The sequence below is a fragment of the Pieris rapae genome, chromosome 5 (assembly GCF_905147795.1).
Source record: "Pieris rapae chromosome 5, ilPieRapa1.1, whole genome shotgun sequence".
In the NCBI taxonomy this organism is placed as follows: domain Eukaryota; kingdom Metazoa; phylum Arthropoda; class Insecta; order Lepidoptera; family Pieridae; genus Pieris; species Pieris rapae.
The window spans coordinates 10,297,099-10,314,828 of record NC_059513.1 but is presented as its reverse complement, the minus strand read 5'-3'; the positions used below and the strand labels follow the sequence as shown (position 1 = coordinate 10,314,828).

The following is a 17,730-nucleotide window of genomic DNA, read 5'->3' as shown; positions in this document are numbered from 1 at the left end:
ATTAAGAAATAATTCGCGCTGAAGTCTTGATACATTTTATTAAGCGTGAATCTACAAAGTAATTTTTGCATAGTTATTTACGAAACACAATGTAAATCTAATCCAGATATTACTTAAATTATTTTTTAAATTTAGCAAATAAGACAACTATATTAATTATACAAAGAACTGTTAGACTACGTATCTTGTGCTATTTAAAATGTACCGCTTAATTTAAGGGCCTAATATTATAAAATCATTACGATATACATCTTAACTATTTCGATTTGAAAATATTATGTACATTAGTCATAGTAAAAAAAATATTTAATTACATCGATTGTACGTTTCTAAAATTAGAACTTACCTGAATGTATTTATTATATTAGATTCTATAAATATATTGTGATTTAAACTTTATCTCAAAAATAAATATCTTTTAAAAAATATTCAACTAGGCAATAAGGTTCGCTTCGTCGGAGGAATGGATTCAGTCTTGATTGTAAAGTTAAAGAAAACTTACAGATAGAAGTTATTTTATTTGAAATAAACAAAATACATAGTCAATTTGAACAGTAGTAACCTTTGCGAAGGTATTTTTTTAAATACATGGACGTTTATTTTCTGAATTGGGAAAAGCGCACCAAATAAAAATTGTTAAGATGAAAAAATCGATGTCTTTTGTCTAGTTCAAAGGATAAGTTAATAAATGCAGTAATTCTAATTGGACGCGTTATAGTAATAACTTAGAGTAATTTTATGTAAACCGTCTGGTATCAGTAGTAGCTAAATCGAAAATAACACTGATGTTATCATGACTTTTGTAACTGATATAATTAAATGCTTTAATCAAATATATCATATAAAAAATACGACTTTGTCTTATTTTACGAAACCAATTCGTATTGTATGTGAAAACTACAATTTGTCAGTTAGTTCAGACCCAAATTGAAAGTACATGAATAAGAAAACTATGCTAACTTCTTAACAATAACACGGAATCACACCTTTGAGATAATATTTAAAAATGCATTTCCTTTAGAGATATACTAAATCATTAATTCTCACAGAGGCGATTCCATTAAAAAGACATTTAAAAACTCAATGATTGCTCATAGAAAAGATACACCATTATTTTACAAAGTTGTTACGCTGCTGCGCGGTTCTGTAATGATTGGCAAAAAGTGTCATAATAATAAAGTCAAAAATCTAATTGAACTAACTTAAGGAGGATCGTAAAAAAAAGAAAGAAAAAACTCCACGTCAAAAGAGAACCGCTAGCCAGCCGTTCACAAACGCAGGTACCAGGCTACCATGAGAAACGAAGCGTTACTCATTAACGCCGATAGGGATGGTATGAAGAGGCGGAAGCAGCGCCCGAAGATCCGTGGTAGCTCCGTTTGGATGTCTTCTGGTAACCATCTCCGGAGCCGCCAGTGTATTCATAATCATCACCTATACATAAACCTGTGGTTAAATTAAATGGCGACATTCAGTTTCCAACAGCAACATTAAAAAGCAAATAAACATTTAAATTGATATAAATTTTATACTACCAGATACAAATACTAAATAAGTAAAAAAAACTCACCGCACCACGCACCTTCATTTTTCACGAGTATAGAATACCTCACTAACTATAAGGGTACTAAATTAAAATGTCTACTAAGTTCAAAATCGGTTTAGTAATTTGATTGAACCATCTATAGGACTCAATTACGATAAAACTAGTGTATTTGTATCATATATCTACACTAGCTATGTGTAATACAAGAAAATAATTGGAAAACCTGAGGCAGAGGCAGACATATCCGAAACGTTACAAAATGAGGGCTGTGGTGACACCATACCACTGCAGTACACCATAGCAACCTGAATTAACATTGTCTTAGTGACTTGTTTGTATAGAAAAATTTCTAGTCAGATATAAAAAGTAAAGCTAAACTCTTTTTGAAAATATTCAAACTAAAATCAGAATCATCAAAATGCGCATTTAACACATCCCCACATAATTTATTGCATTTCTACGCGTTCGTCATTTTATAATGTTAATTATTAACCTGTGGAGGTGTTCCAATAGCATCGCTCAACTGTTGAACAAATTTTGGACTTCCCACGTTGCTGCCTACAACACCGTCACCCTCTGCTAAATATTGTTGGTACGTTAAAATAAAAATGTAAAACGAAGTTATCGAAAAAGAGCACCTCGAAACAATGATTTACAGAACACGTATTTCTTTAACGTAAAAATGGGAATGGTCCAATTCAAAGATGCATAGGAAAAATAGGATACTTTAAAATTGATTACTAGTTAAATATAAAGCGGTCGCCAATTTTATACTTTACCGTAATTGAGTTAGATTGAGTAATGAGTACGTGGAAGTGATTGTGTGCATTCGTTATTGGTTTGGTAATTAACGGAAGCGACCTTGTCCGCTTCCATTAGCTGAGAATATTGTATCAGTAAGACTATTATTACTAACGATCATAAAAACAAAAATTATGATAACTTATCTAGAGGGAGTGAGGTTTGCAACCATTAAAAATGCCATTTATTTTGAAATTTTTGATTTCTTTTAATTATCTACGTTTTATAATGTCCTTAAAGTAGATATATATTTTATCATAAGATATCTCAAATATTTGCAGTTGTAATATTAATATTTTTATTTTATCAACCAGTAATTACTTACTTTAAACCATTAATATAGAAGAAGCTTATTAAATAGAAAACTACGACAAAACCGTTTAATATTTTTCCATTACATTACAAACTACATACTTAAATGTTACCAGTTAACTCTAACTAAATATATACCCAAAGTACCTAATATGAATAATGCATAATTTCTACTTTGAAAAACCTTAAGTGTAATGTTCTGTGATAGCACTTTTCATCATTACATCAAATACTTAAATCTCATACAAAGCTTTTGTCTTAAATTTTAGTGCTTCTGTTATAATTATTATAAACCGTAATTAACTAATTATCATTAGTTTATTGTAAAAAAAATAACAAGGACGCACGCGTAAGTCTATCATAATTTTCCTTTTTATATAGAGGCGGAGCGAACGCGGCCGCGGCGAACGAACGCGTTCGCTCCGTTCGCACGCACTCTAGGGCTAAGGTATAGTACACATTACAAGATTATAACAAATCTAGATAATAGTCTTACAACCGTAACATGCTTAGTAAAGTGGCTCGGTCGCAGTAGCCGCTTCCAATTAATTACATTTTATAAGAAATAAATTCACGTCAGTATAAATACAACGCCCCGTAGTGGAAACGTCCCGAGTAAAACTTATACACTGCCATAATTAATCGTTACGTTAAATATTGTACATCAGTCGATAGTTCATCTAATCATTTTGTAATCTAAATAGATCAAATATGTACTTTAATTCACTATAAAAAAATATTTAAAAAAATAATCAACATCAAAATTTTAATTAAAACAGAAATAAATAACAACTTGCCCTAAGTTTTATATTAATTAATGTTATAATTAACTGTAAAGCCCGTGCATTTTATTATACGATTAATAGGTGTTCGATAATTACATTATATTAAATACTCTAGTATAAATACGAGGTTTTCATATTAATAATAATACCTGCATTGGTTTTTAAAAATAAGTTTAGAACCGACTAATGAAAATCGGCTACGGACTGCCGACGCATTTGCCTTAAATGCAAATACGAGTAAAATAAACCTAAAACAGTCAGCTAATCTAACATTACATCTAGGGGAGGTCGTGTAATATAATTAGTCAATTACGATCATAAAGTTTATTGATGTTGCGCTCGCAACGCGTCGCGCCGGCTATCAAATACCAAAATACACTTTTACACAAACATGTTATACTACTGAATAAACATACACATATAAAAACCGCGTACACTATATAAAGTAATACAAACAAGAGTCGAAAGGTTAACTACAAAACATCACTACTGTTAAGCCATGATTAAAGTATTATAAACATTATATTAAGATACAGTAAACATTTTTATCATATGTCGATATTACTTCAGTGTAATATTAAAATGCAATGTATGCAAGTGCGCCACGCGGGGTCGCTCAACGAACGCAGGCCACACCCCTCGAGCCCACCTCCCACCGCGTACATTTGACAGACGAGCCTCTAACGAGTCTTATCGTATTTGTATTTTTGCTAACTATTTAATTAATAAATTCCTCCAATATTTAATGCTTTCCTCCTATAATAATAATTAAAAACTCATATAAATAGTCTTCAATTGATTTTCACAATAATTTGCACTAAGTTTAAGGTTGAGTAAATCTAAAATTTCTAATACATATTATACTTTATTATAAATAAATCATACTCTTTATGTTTAATTAGATGATTGCCACATTGATTCATTACAAACTAACTTGCTTAATTGTTCCGAACGTTTGTGAGTGCGGGCTTACGTCCCGTTACTAATATCTTAGTGCTAAATTCAATATCACTGAAAAGAATATAATATAAATTATCTATATATTTACTTAACTTTTTAAGGCATCGTTTTTATTCATTTCGATCGAGCATCGGTGGTTGTACATTATAACCTACAGTAATTAATCTGAAATTATGAAACTTGTGGCGCGAGTCGACGCAAACGAATAAACGCGTAGAGCGGGACAGATGCAGTGGGTAAGCGAAATGGAACTAATACAAAACGCGATTCAAAGCGACGTGAACGTGCAGTTCGAACGAACCTAGAGTACTTAAAGAGACTTAGTCATAAAGAAACGTAACTGAGGAATGAATTTCAAATAAATTAAACCTAAATATAGGAACGATCAGACGAGAGTGAACGAATCGGTTAATAGTAAGTCTACACGTAACCTAGTGGGCAATTAGGCACTGTTATCAATCATTTATTTATCAATTAATTATTTCATTATATTGGTTTAAGGTACGAGTTTCCATTCCTAGATTATGTCAGTCGTGTGTAATTAATATAGAGCTATAAGAAATGTACCAATATTATGTGCATAAACTATGAACATCACAATGTAAAGGCTTTTTCCTCATTATGTTTAGCATTAATTTGGCACTCCGCACCTTTCGCCGGACCGGGTCGCTTATCAATTTGCTTACTCCTCACATTAATCGTCGTATTTAAATTATACTTTACTTATGGTGCGATCTTAAATAACCCTATACTATACGCGATCAAATTATGCATTCAATGTATTCAACAATTTGTCTAGTAAAAACATTTATAACAAATCTTATCAGGCGCCGCGCTTAGGGCGGTCGCGTATCTATATATTAAAAATTAAAGGAACAGATCCCGTTGTATACGAGCGGGCAGTCTATCAGTACGTCGTAAACCCTAAGATAATTATTACAACAAATAATGTACCGCGGCGGATGGGGCGCGCTCGGCTCGGCCGCTCCGCGATTAAATTACTTAGCTTATCACTAAAATTTTAATCAGTCGATCGGTCAAATGATTGAGCGATATAGTACAGTAAAGGACTAACATTAAATTTAATCTAAAAATGTTATTAAAATTATAACTCACTTCGAAGGGAGCGAACGAGCGCGCCCCGGCGGCCGCTAGCGATAACACTAGCGCGTTCATAGTGACCGCAGACGTATCTATACAGTTTTAAAAAATATTTGGCAATCGTACAAATTAAAACTTTAAAACTATCTGTCGATTGGTTCGATTAAAATTATGCTTTACACACAAGTAAGTATATATATGTACAAGAGTCCGAGCGAACGGTGCGGAGCGAGCCCTATCTATATCCTAATGATTGAGCTTCGTCAGTCACTTAACATACAACATTATCGCTTGATTTAACAATTTGGCAGGTAAATTTAAATTATTAAATTCCACAGTTAACTTAAAAATGCAATAACTAAAAATCGATATACTATGTATAGGAGAAATTAAAATTACGAATATACTCATTTACACGGTAATGTTCCCCTATTTTATATAACAGGTTAAATATTAATTAAAAGAATCACGTTCAGTCATACTATGTTTTGTTAAATATTAACGCATAATAATAATTTCATTACTTCGCTACCGTTTTCCTAAGTCTAGTGCGTGGTAATAACCGAAAATCCTCTAATATTAAACATACATATAGATATATATACGAAATATTTATACAAGTGTTTAGCTTAAGTTAAGTTGATTAGGTCTCACCCTATATTGGCCGTGTACGTTGTCTGTCAAATGCGCGTCGGAGACGGCTCTCGCCCGCGCTCGTAGGCGCCGTTTATACGTTTATACGTATACATTACACCATCACTACCTTAACTAGATCGCGAGGATCCATCGAGATGTTATTAAAAGAAATCATTTTATCATCCAAAAATGATAATTGACAATCAAAAATATATAAGAAGTTGATATACGTTAAGAGCCCACATCCAAAATATTAAAGAGTTAAAAAGAATGCGTGTCGCAGAGAAGACATGCTGACTTCAGCGTTCTTCGGACTTAGTCGAGGGGCCGCGAGACTTCGGGGAAAGGAAAATTTCAATTACTTCGGGGACTTCACGAGAGAAACATTTAACACAGCAAAAAGCGACCAAAAAACGAATGGCTAAGCGTTATCAACTTATCCATGCAAGTATTTTAAATCTATCCATTAATCGTTTAACATTATAAAAATGTACGTCCTTACGCGTGTGGGTTTGTGTTAATGCAGTTAAGATCTTATTTGGATTCGGTCTAAAGGAGCCTATCGTCGACACGAGCCTTCGGCCCGCGACTGCAGTGAGCAGAGAACGTCTCACGGACGAGGTGTTCGGTGTGGGTGTGTGAGGCGCGTGGTGAGCCTAGGCGGCGGGCCACTCCTTGTTAAACTCGTTGAAGTGTTTGGGCGCGTGGTGCGGATGCGGATGCACACCTGGCGGCTGCGCGGCGCCCGAGTGGTACTCGCCGCCCGCGCTGTAGGCCCGAGAAGCGCCGCCGTACGACGAGCCCTAACCATCCGCACACGTTAACGCCCCACCCCGACCTCACCCGTACGTACACGTCTAGTATAACCTAGGCGCGAACTCTTCCGCACGCCACTAAAGCGTTCTAAAACGCCACTAAACGTTGCGGGGCTTTCGGGCGTGCGCAAGACGTGACGCGCCGACTCAGATGTATTCTCGTCGCGATTCAATCGCTTTGCAGATCATATTCTGTTCAATCGCAAAACGTTAGAATCGCGCCGAGTGAATGGATACTAAATTATCGTTAACACATTTGTTAAACCGATTCTGTTTTGAGTCATATCGTGATTTTAACTAATCTATTGACTAAATATCGATAGGCCTCGAAAAACGTTCTTAAAACATTTGTATTATATTATGTTGTCTTAGCCGAGTTATACTAGACGTAGTATACTAGGCAATATATTTTTTTATCTTATACTTTATGTTATATTATAGTATGGGTTAAATAAAGGATCGTCAAAGCGAAGCGGCCTATTTTATTTCAGATCTGAAGCTAATTTACTTTTAATCGATAGCAAGCTAATTAAAATTAAGCAAATCAAATAGACCACTAGCGTTAACGATCGTCGGATGCCTCACGATTTGTGGTCCAAATGATTTATTTCTTAATAAACTTAAAATACTTGGTAATGAAAATTAATGGAAAGACAACTGCTAAAGGGTCTGACGACAAATCGAAGGATATCAAACGCGCACTAAGTATTAGCGACCGAAGCCTGTGGTTGAGTCAAAATAAAAGCTTTAGTAAAGTTGAATAATGAAGTATAAAAATATATTTCCCAATGAAACGGCAGGCTTCGGCGTTCGCTGTGTCGTCATGGGGCGTCCAATTCTTACGATATTTATAGTTCAGTCGTACAACAAGTGCCCCATGAATGTACGACGACACAGTTTCGGAATATGCTCTCTCGTTACAATTAACAGGATTATCGAATTTCATCTCTGAACACTTAAAGTACACTTCTTAATATTATTTTTATCGTTAAAATACTAAATATCTATTAATGAACCTGTAACAATATGAAAATCCAAATTTTACTAATTTGTACTTTAAATGCCAATTCACAGTTATCCGAGATGAAAAAAGCATATTTGAGTCATCTCTCAAAGGATACAAAATGCTATCGCGCGTCACGAACTGTACTAAGGTAAAGCTTAAAAATCTAGTGCGGTGCGATGCCTTTTAGGTGAGCCCGCGAAACCTTCGCACGATCGACCGTCCATAGTGAGAAATCCCCGTTTCGCGACATACCCCCGTCCGACCCCAACGTTTAATTGTCTTTCTGGAGGAGCCACTCTTGGCCCTGATCGACCAACTGGAAAAGAAGAATTAGACATAAAGTCCCACTCGCCACATTCGGCTCCGACTCATAGCAAGGATTATGTAAGTAGCGTTGAGCGTGAAGATGGAACCGTAAGCGTGTGAATTATTCCCGAAGAATGAGCTCAGGGAGCGGCGGGGACCTCCGACGGGACAGGGAAGGGACGGCGGAGCGGTGATGAGAGACCTTCAGCGAAACTCGATAACATCGATCTTCTCGATTTTTCACTATGGATGCGGTGCGACCGCCATCTGTGACGTCGCCGACACGGCTCGTCCAATCGAAAAGACATCGCACATCCGCGGTCGCCACTAGAAGCATGCACGGGTGGGCGTCGATGTCGCAGGTCGAAACAAAAAGCGAGGTGAGGCACTCGGCTGCGCGCTCATGCTGCGCCGCACGGGACACGTTTGTTTGCATTCGAATGTCACGTTTTCGCTGAACATCACTCGCTCACCGGTGGAGTACGCGAGAGTACGCGGCGCTTTCATTCATTTCATTCGTGAATCGCAAACAAACAGGCAAAGTACAACCAAATCAAAGTCGTCTCTCGCTCGTTCGCCTCTCACGCGGGACGGGTCACGCACATGCTAGGGATCGGTCACGCCAAATCAAAACGGATGCGGAAGAGAAAAGCAAAGGATAAGGGAATGCAGCGAGCCCCAAGATCTCCAAAATGTGTTAACTTGGCTGTACTTTTATTTTGGGACTTGTAGAAATGATTTGTTTGCAAAGGCAACAAACTGGATAGAATTGGTCTTTCACTGTCTAAACTTAATTACATGTTATACTCGGGTAATTGATAACCGATAACTCTATCCAGTTGGTTTTGACCAGCCAACCCATAAGCGCCAATACCACTTCCATGAGTTTAATTCTGCCTCACATCGAAACCCACTTCCTGACGCGTTTCAACGCGACTTTCGAACTGTCCAAGTGTATTTGCAATTGATTTAATCAAACAGTTTGAAATGTAAAATGTTTTAAAAGTGAAATATTTGAAGCGTTACAAATTGCAAATACCATTAGGCACGCACTAGATTTTATGGTTAAAGCATGATAAGGAATCTGGTTATTACTTCAGCAAAACTTCGTAAAAAGCAATGGTTTAAGTCGGGCATACATTAATCGATTATTTAAAAGTATGCCAGACTTAAGTGACGAAAACTGATCATAAATTGCTCATTTTTATATTATTAAAATTAGCAAATTAGATGATGATCAAATGTCATACTTCAGGCGGTTTTTAATATATATTACTAAATATATTACGTATACATAATTGTATTGCATTTATTTATATAAAAAAAAAACACCTGAGAGTATGAGTACAATTCATTACAATTAAATGAAAAAAATAGCAAATGAAAAATAAGTCGAAGTTCTTTTTTGCGGCGATTTGAAGATATGGGGGCAAGGGGCAAAAGCAAATATCTTAAAAATTCACAAGTCAATCAAATTCATTTTCTTGATAGGTGTTAAATACATATGAATATTTGCATGTTCAGTCATCGAACGTAATATATGCCTAAACCCTTCGCCCCTCGTGCGCGTAATCACACGAGTCATTGCGTGTACGTGTGTGGGCGTACCTGGTCCTGCTGGTAAGCCGGCGGGTACTGTTGGTAAGTGCTGTAGTCGGCCGACGAAGACTTGCTGAGAGCCGCAGACGAGAGCGCCCCGGCCAACGCGGGCGCGGCCCCTCCGGCCCCGGCGCCTCCGCCGCGTCCGTACATCTCGCCGCCCTCGGACAGCGGCACGTACGAGCCTGCTGAAAAAAAGTCTCCTTATCATCTGCCTCACTCGTCCAGCCGTCTACCGCAATAGGGTCTAAGGTAAAGGAGCAACACAAGCATGGGTCTACGCATGAGAACGGGCGATCGTCTTCTCTACTGGGACTGATCCGTATTAGCTCTATAGCCAATCAGCGGTGGCGGGCGCAAGCGAAACAAATAAAAACGCGGGTAGTAAGGGACAGGGACTAACCGGAGCCGGTCGAGTTGGAGTTCTGCGGCATGTTCCAGTTGGTCCAGCTGCCGCCCGCGGACGCGCCCGCCGGCGCCGAGCTGTAGTTCGCTGCATACACAACAAGCCCATCGTTAGCCGTCGCCTTCCTACCCGGATTTATGAATAGGAGATACTACTACTGCCGTTTCTATCGTTTATGGAGTGAAAACTAGGAACGATGCTATCTATATTTGTTCATTACCCGCCACGAGTAGAAGACTACGAAATACGCATTATATCTTTTACGTTTGACACCGAAAGCTAAACTTCAACTACCTATTGAGTAAGCCGGGGCCTATATCGGGGGAACGTTTTAGTGAATTACTCTCATCAGGTGCGGGAGAATCTTGGTAGCGGGAGCCTGTGAATTCGTATTATATATTACCGTAACTGCCGTAGCCCTGAGCCGGCGGCTGCGCGTGCTGCGTGTAGTTGTTAGTGGCAGGCCAGGCGGGCGCGTGCGGCGGGGCCTGGGGCCCGGGCGGAGCGCCCCAGCCCTGGTAGTTGCCGGGGCCCGCACCTCCACCGGCTGCGCCGTACGACGCGTACGAAGTCTGCCCTGATGTCCCCCAGCCCTGGTATCTGGAATATTAGGCTCGACTTTGCTTTAACCTGTCTACGCTACAGCTAGCGTAAAAAAATTATAAGTTTTATGATATTATATTGAACTAATAAAAAAAACTTCGATATATATATTTCAGAGGCAATATTTGTTGCAAATTTTGTAGACACTAATGTTCATAGAAACAATGTGTATATGCTGATCTGCAGTTACTCTGCCACAAACATCTGAACGTACTAACAACATAGTTATCGTAAGCACTGCCTGGATGTGGAAATTTCTCGAAATATGCTTGGAGGATAAGCATATTTTTCTTTTAAGTTACATAACAAAAGGCCACAAATTACATTATGCTATCGAACTTTGACTTTAGCCTATAAAATCTTAATTTATTAAAACTTACCCTTGCATAATATTCGGTCCAGCCATAGGCATGTTGATGGGTGGACCACCCATCTGTCCATTGTGGCCCTGGATCATATTCATTGGGGCTTGAGGCGGTCCCCATTGGCCTGCAGCGGGCGCGTCCCCGGGGGCTCCGCCCATACCACCGCCACCCATACCGCTACCGCCACTACCCAATTTTCCAGACCCATCACGGGGCTCGGCGCGCTTAATTTCCACCTAATGAAAGTTTGGTCCATTGAAATCAAGTCCATTGACAACTCAGTGTATAACTCAAAATATTATCAATAGAACTTATTATTTCCAAATAGACAATTATTGTGTTTATTAAACGAACCGCACTCGTAAATAACCAAGTGGTTGGACTAAGTAGTCGACCAGATATTATATTAGATCAAAAATAAAAAGCTATAGCAGGATTTATACATCAGACATACAAATTAATTGACGTGAAAAAAATTATAGTATTTATAAAATGGGTTAAGCAACAAAATGCTACGTATAGCGTCAAAATCTTTCCGACGGCGTAGATTCATTTGTTTTGGCAGACATTCAGTGGCCTAAATTATTATTATGAAACAATGTCAACAAAAATTCAGCTAAGATTAATTTAAAACACTTATATATTGCCTTTCTATATAAACCCTAAATTTTAAAACGCTGTATATTCGAGCTGTTAGACCCTAAATAAAAAAATCACCTACCTGCTTTCCATTAAGGTTGATGAAATGTTCCTGAGTCACACGTTCTACAGACATCTCATCTTCGAATGACAGGAAACCAAAACCTAAACGACAAATACGTATTACAATCAGCCTATTTCCAACTGAAATTTGTTGAGAATAACTAGAACAATATTTTCGGGAATTCTTTCAGCCGTCATTATGTAAAGCACAATGGCCGAAAGTAAAATAAATCATAGCAAAAAATCTGTCGCAAATTTTGTAGACACAATGTTCACGAGAACAATGCGTATATGCTGATCTGCAGTTAGTGTCCCACAAACATCTGAACGCACTTGCAACATGGATATTGTAAGCACTGCCTGGATGTGGATATATTTAGTTGTCATTTTGTGTTTAAATGGAACCTCTTTCGTTAGCATGTTTCAAAAGGGTCGTTGGTGTTTTTTTGAAAAAAAAAACGGGACTACCTGTTCGAAATAGAGGTGGCAAAAAAAGTTGTTTCTCAGAAGTCAGTAATAATATAAACTTTTAAACAACCGTAATTTAGCTTGTCCAAGAATAAAAGCATCCAGATTGCTCAATTTTATTTCGTTAAGTAAAAAATGTTACTAGAAAATTACTAAGTGAAACATATTAGGTTAGTTTGTTTTCACACTAGACACTTACCTCTGGACTTCTTCTTTTCCTGGTCGTACATGATTACGACTTCCATGACCTTTCCGTATCTTCCGAAGAAAACTCTCAAATCGGTCTCAGTAATGTTCGAAGGCAGACCCCCAAGGAACACCTTGGGATAGCCACCCCCACGTTTGGGCTTCTGAAGCGTGCGTGGATTGCATGGCTTCGGGTCGATTGTCCTATAAACAACATTTTTACTATATAATATACCATTCATCAATTAAATAAAAAATAACCATAGTATATTCATGAGTAATCAAATCTTTCTGTTCCATACGTACAGAGGCCAATAACATTAAACCCAGATTTCTCTTATGAAATAGATATCGAGTGCGGGCGTAACGATACATACAGATATCCACAATAGTTTTTCAAATAATAGCAGGCCGGTATTATCTCTGTATCTATAGGGTATTGTTCTCTCGATTCTAGGATGAGTACCATTCTTAATGCTTAATCACTGTAGGCAGTTCTCATTTGTTTAGGTACAAAGCGTATCCTTAAATGTATACAAAACTGAATGGAATAAGGCAAAAAACTTATTTGAAATATAAAAAAGACACTTATTGCTTCGAGTTAAACTTTAGTACAAAGCCTGTCTTTGTTCCCCACTTTCTTAAAAATGTAATATAATCGAATAAGACAATTTAATTTTAAACCGGATCAAAGAGTAACACCCTAATAAATAATTAAATTTAACGACCGATGAAATAACTTCTCGGATTTGGGACTGTTTTCACAGGCCGTTTATAGTTCAACGCTCGTATTTGTTTAGCGACAAAATGGCGCCTTGGAACAATTAACATTTACATGTTGATGTACTTAGTCATAGGAAGTTTTTAAAAGCCAGTTCCTACTTAAGTATTAGATATAGATTATATGTAAATGCGGATGTCCGGGTACTTTTAGTAAAAATAAAAAATTGTTTCTTTTCTACGAGGATCCTGCCTCGTTGAGGTACCTATATCAAAAATTATACAATACGATTCCGGTTTTCCAACATTGATGATCTATATTGTAGATAACAACTTGTTGAATAAAGTAACTTCTTAATACGTGCTAAAACAATGGAATGTTAGCAATGCCAGCAAGCAGCATATCGCAACAACTTGTTGAAGAATTGGCACGTATTTAACATAGGCTTCAAACTTAGACAATAATTCTTTTACAAAAATAACACTTGCCAAAACAGTAGTTTTTGTATTGTGTAGCAAATCTTGTAGACACAAATGTTTAGTGAAACAATGTGTATATGCTGATTTGCGGTTAATGTCCCACAAACATCTGACAACATAGATATTGTAAGCACTGCCTGGATGTGGCTTTTAGGTAAAGGCAAAGTAGTTCTTAATTCCGACGTAAATTATTCATCTCGAGTCCCGCATGATTCTGAGACTAAAACCGAGAACTTTGATCTATGTACACCGACGCGTAAAGTACCGAGTCAAGTGGGAGTTACTTTGAAAGCACAGTCTCATTAATACTCAATGAATGGCCCTAACCGTGAGTACGATCATTTAGGCAAAGTCAGAATGCGCTAAAAATATTTCATGGCGAATTTATTCAAATCACCGTGTTCTAACGGTCGCGGCCGAAATTTACTGTTATCAATCAAAGTTCATTGCCTGATTAAGGCCAAATTATAAACTATTATGAATATAGGTATGATTTTATTTATTTATTTTATGAAATCGACCGAATAAGGCAGAGAATAAAAAATATGTACTTTCGTTGTTAAATATTTTGTTCAACGATGCCGTCTGTTCTGCTTTGTCTATTCAAATAAAATTTTGTAATAAGAATGACCTGCTTATAGTTAAAAAAAAATGGTTCCTGAACAACGCAAAAATTTATCGGCCCGACAATTTTTACGAGTTAGAAAAGTATAAAAATTCAATTTTAAATTAAGCACATGTGTAACTAAATTTTTCAACTTGAGGCTACAAACAAGAAAACTGTATCCAACTAAACTGTTATCCGGCTTATGACAATGACAGTGAGCTTATGCTATTGCAAACAATACCTTCCTAATAACAACACTAAATCAGATTACAACATATAATTTTTGTTCAATTTAAAACCAATTTGTCGGTAAGCAAAGTTATCTTCTTGAATACTAGATTTAAGTGTAAAGAAAAACACTTTTTTAACGGATTGAAGTTATGTATTGTAAACTTAATTATTTAAACTTAAATTTATCCGACGTTTCACGTGCTTTACAGCGTGCGTGATGAATTTAAAATTATGTTTAAATAATTATAAGTTTACAATAATACATAACTTCAATCCGTTAAAAAAGTGTTTTTCTTTAATGTGTAAAAGTTATGTCAATAAAAGACAATACTAGATTTATGTGTTCCAAACTATGCGAACATTATTTCCATCAACTTGTGTCACACAAAGCATGTGTGTGGTTTTATAAGTTAGCATTTATAAAATCTATAAAGTATGTATTATATATAGGGTAAAATTACAATATGTACTAAAATGTTTAATATAAAACCAGCCAGTTTTCAAACAAGTCTATAATAACAAAAAATATGAATTTATTGTAAAAATTTGCAATTTACTTTCATTATTCTAAGAGTAAAAGCACATAATGTGCTCTAATCTCAGAACAACTTTCCAATTTGTATGACTTTCACTAATGTGTTAGATTTATTTTTTCCTGTATACTTGTTATTTTTTAAGCTAGATATAATTGGGTGATTGTCGAGTTGGGATTTTACCATAGTGAAGATTAACAATAGTTATTTTTTATTACCATTGTACTATTGCATATGAAGTCTAGATTTCTTACATTACATTTCTATTGAAAATATTTACAAAACTATATGAAATAATGTTTGTAATTGATATAACCTATACAAGTCTATAAACAATGATGTGAATTAATCACAATTTTGTACCTTACAATTTCAATGCACAATTATAGATATTATTTTACTATACATGGAGTTCTGTACATAACTTTTTGAAATGTATATAACTCTTTAAATAAAATAGAGTTTTACATGTAACTCATTAATTATCATGGAAAAGTTCCAATTGTTTACACAAATGTTTGATAGTTAAATTATTTTGTACTAATTGTTGTATTTGTTCAATATATATCCATATATTTTTCGTATAACCCTTGGCTTCTATGCAATAAGGAAAACAAACATGATATATTCTAGAAAACTTTTTCAAAAGCTCAGTGCTGTGGTTTAAATTTATTCAGTCTATAAAATTGAATTACAAATTGGTTTTAAAGCCTCTTACTAACCTGCCATCAAGCTGATGAGGGCCATTTTGCAAGACAATATTAACAAGTGATGGCTCAGCAAAAGTCACAAAACCGAAACCTCTGGAGCGGCCAGACTCACTATTCTTCATCACCACACAGTCAATCACGTCACCATAACGTGAAAAGTAGCGCTGGAGATTCTCCTGCGATGTCTCCCATGATAGCCCACCAACAAACAGTTTTCTGTAGTAAAAAAAATCAAAATCATAAATTAACATTGTTTCAATGATTATAAAAGCATTGAACATGGGTGCCATTAGACACTTAAGAAAAAAAAACACATCATAATTTCTTCAATAGAAAAACTGGACATCACATACAAGAAAAATCTAGTAGAAATGATCAATCTACTAACGATTAAAAGCATAACTTAAAAAAGGATTTTGGTAATTTTAATGCCAACCTTTTTTGAATTGATGTTATACTTCGATGATAATGTTAATATTCTACACTTTAAATTATAAGTATGATGGTTCTGTTTACAATTAATGTCTTTTTAACAATGTGTATACATTTATACACAAATATAAATACAATTAAGTATTGACCCCAATACCATTAGATATTAATCCGAACTAAACATCTGTCTTTTGCTCAAATATAGATAACAAATATTATTTACAGATAAAATTCAGAATCAAGGAAATGTATTATCTAACTATATTACGACGTTATGTGCGATGTATATAATTTTAAGTAATGAGTCATATAATATACTTTTAGATAATTGTTTTAAATAATTTTTAATGAATACATCAATTTATGCCTCATTTAACCAAAAATTAAAGGCGCAGACGTGTCAAATTCGGTCGACGAAACGTATTTAAGTGAATAAAGAAATATGTATAAAATATAAACATGATTTAATCAATTCGAATACATTACCACAGAAAACAACGCGGTGAATATTATGCAAATGAATCAGCATGTTTTAACACAGTAAGGTAAATGAAGAAAAGCTACGCGGCAGCACAATGTCGCTCTATTAACCTCATTAAAGTCATGGCTCACGGATATCAAATCCAAAGATTTTCGTATCGTGATATTCAAAAATATATAAACTAAGTGCCATACAATTCGTTGATAAGAGAAAGCAATAAATTAGTCACAGAAAGGTTATATTTAGTCAAACTAAAATTTTAAAACTTTACACTGTAAATATTGGATAAATGTTGTCATTATAACGTAAACTTAAATATAAGACTTTTATACAATATGAAAACTGAAATACATCAATGTTTAAGTAATGGGAAAGTGAAGCTGCCATGATCGCTATACGGAAAGGCTTGGGGTCGGTGGCCGTTCGCCGGTAAAAGGCTAATGAGCGTTTACTCTTTAATAACTTAGATTATAATTAAAACTAAAAATATTGTTAGAATTCAATCAATTTTCAAATGGATAAGTAAGAAATAATTTCGTAACGATTGCTTGCTAGCCTTGCTGCCTAGCCGTGAAATGCGACACACCAAGCGAACATGCAATTTGACCTATTACAGTTTACGTACACGGACCAACAATATAATTTTATCTAAAATATAATCCAAATAACTTACCCCTTCTCATCATCGTCCATGTCTGGATTCATACGCATAACTTATTACTAATTAAAAATAATGGTTGGCACCGGTAAGACACCTAAACCACACAAGCACAGACCCACACGAATGATATGGCGGACCAACCACATCCGCTTACCCAAAAAAGTCACGGCATGGGGAAATAGTCAAATGAAATCTTTTTTTTATTTTTTTTATTATAATGTTGAATTAATTGTATAAAATAAAAATGTGAAAGTAATGATAAATATATTTGTTTTTAT

The 17,730-nt window shown here is 35.6% G+C and overlaps 1 protein-coding gene across 11 annotated transcripts; it reads right to left on the bottom strand.

Annotated features, from left to right (window-relative positions):
• Nucleotides 1-19: 19 nt before the first annotated feature.
• LOC111003620 (heterogeneous nuclear ribonucleoprotein 27C) lies at nt 20-17,612 on the bottom strand. 11 transcript variants are annotated; one of them, XM_022274242.2, is made up of 12 exons: nt 17,465-17,612; nt 15,891-16,094; nt 12,611-12,801; nt 11,963-12,045; nt 11,257-11,477; nt 10,677-10,873; nt 10,271-10,360; nt 9,877-10,052; nt 6,869-6,944; nt 2,040-2,122; nt 1,770-1,851; nt 20-1,434 (listed from the first exon to the last, which is right to left on the bottom strand). In XM_022274242.2, the coding sequence occupies exons 1-12, from the start codon at nt 17,500-17,502 to the stop codon at nt 1,316-1,318; spliced, it is 1,560 nt and encodes a 519-aa protein (XP_022129934.1). In that variant the 5' UTR covers nt 17,503-17,612; the 3' UTR covers nt 20-1,315. The 11 variants fall into 11 exon arrangements, with proteins under 11 accessions (XP_022129934.1, XP_022129925.1, XP_022129927.1 ...); XM_022274233.2 differs by lacking the exons at nt 1,770-1,851; nt 2,040-2,122 and having other exon boundaries at nt 20-1,446; nt 9,877-10,055; XM_022274235.2 differs by lacking the exons at nt 1,770-1,851; nt 2,040-2,122 and having other exon boundaries at nt 9,877-10,055.
• Between the last annotated feature and the right edge of the window lie 118 nt (nt 17,613-17,730).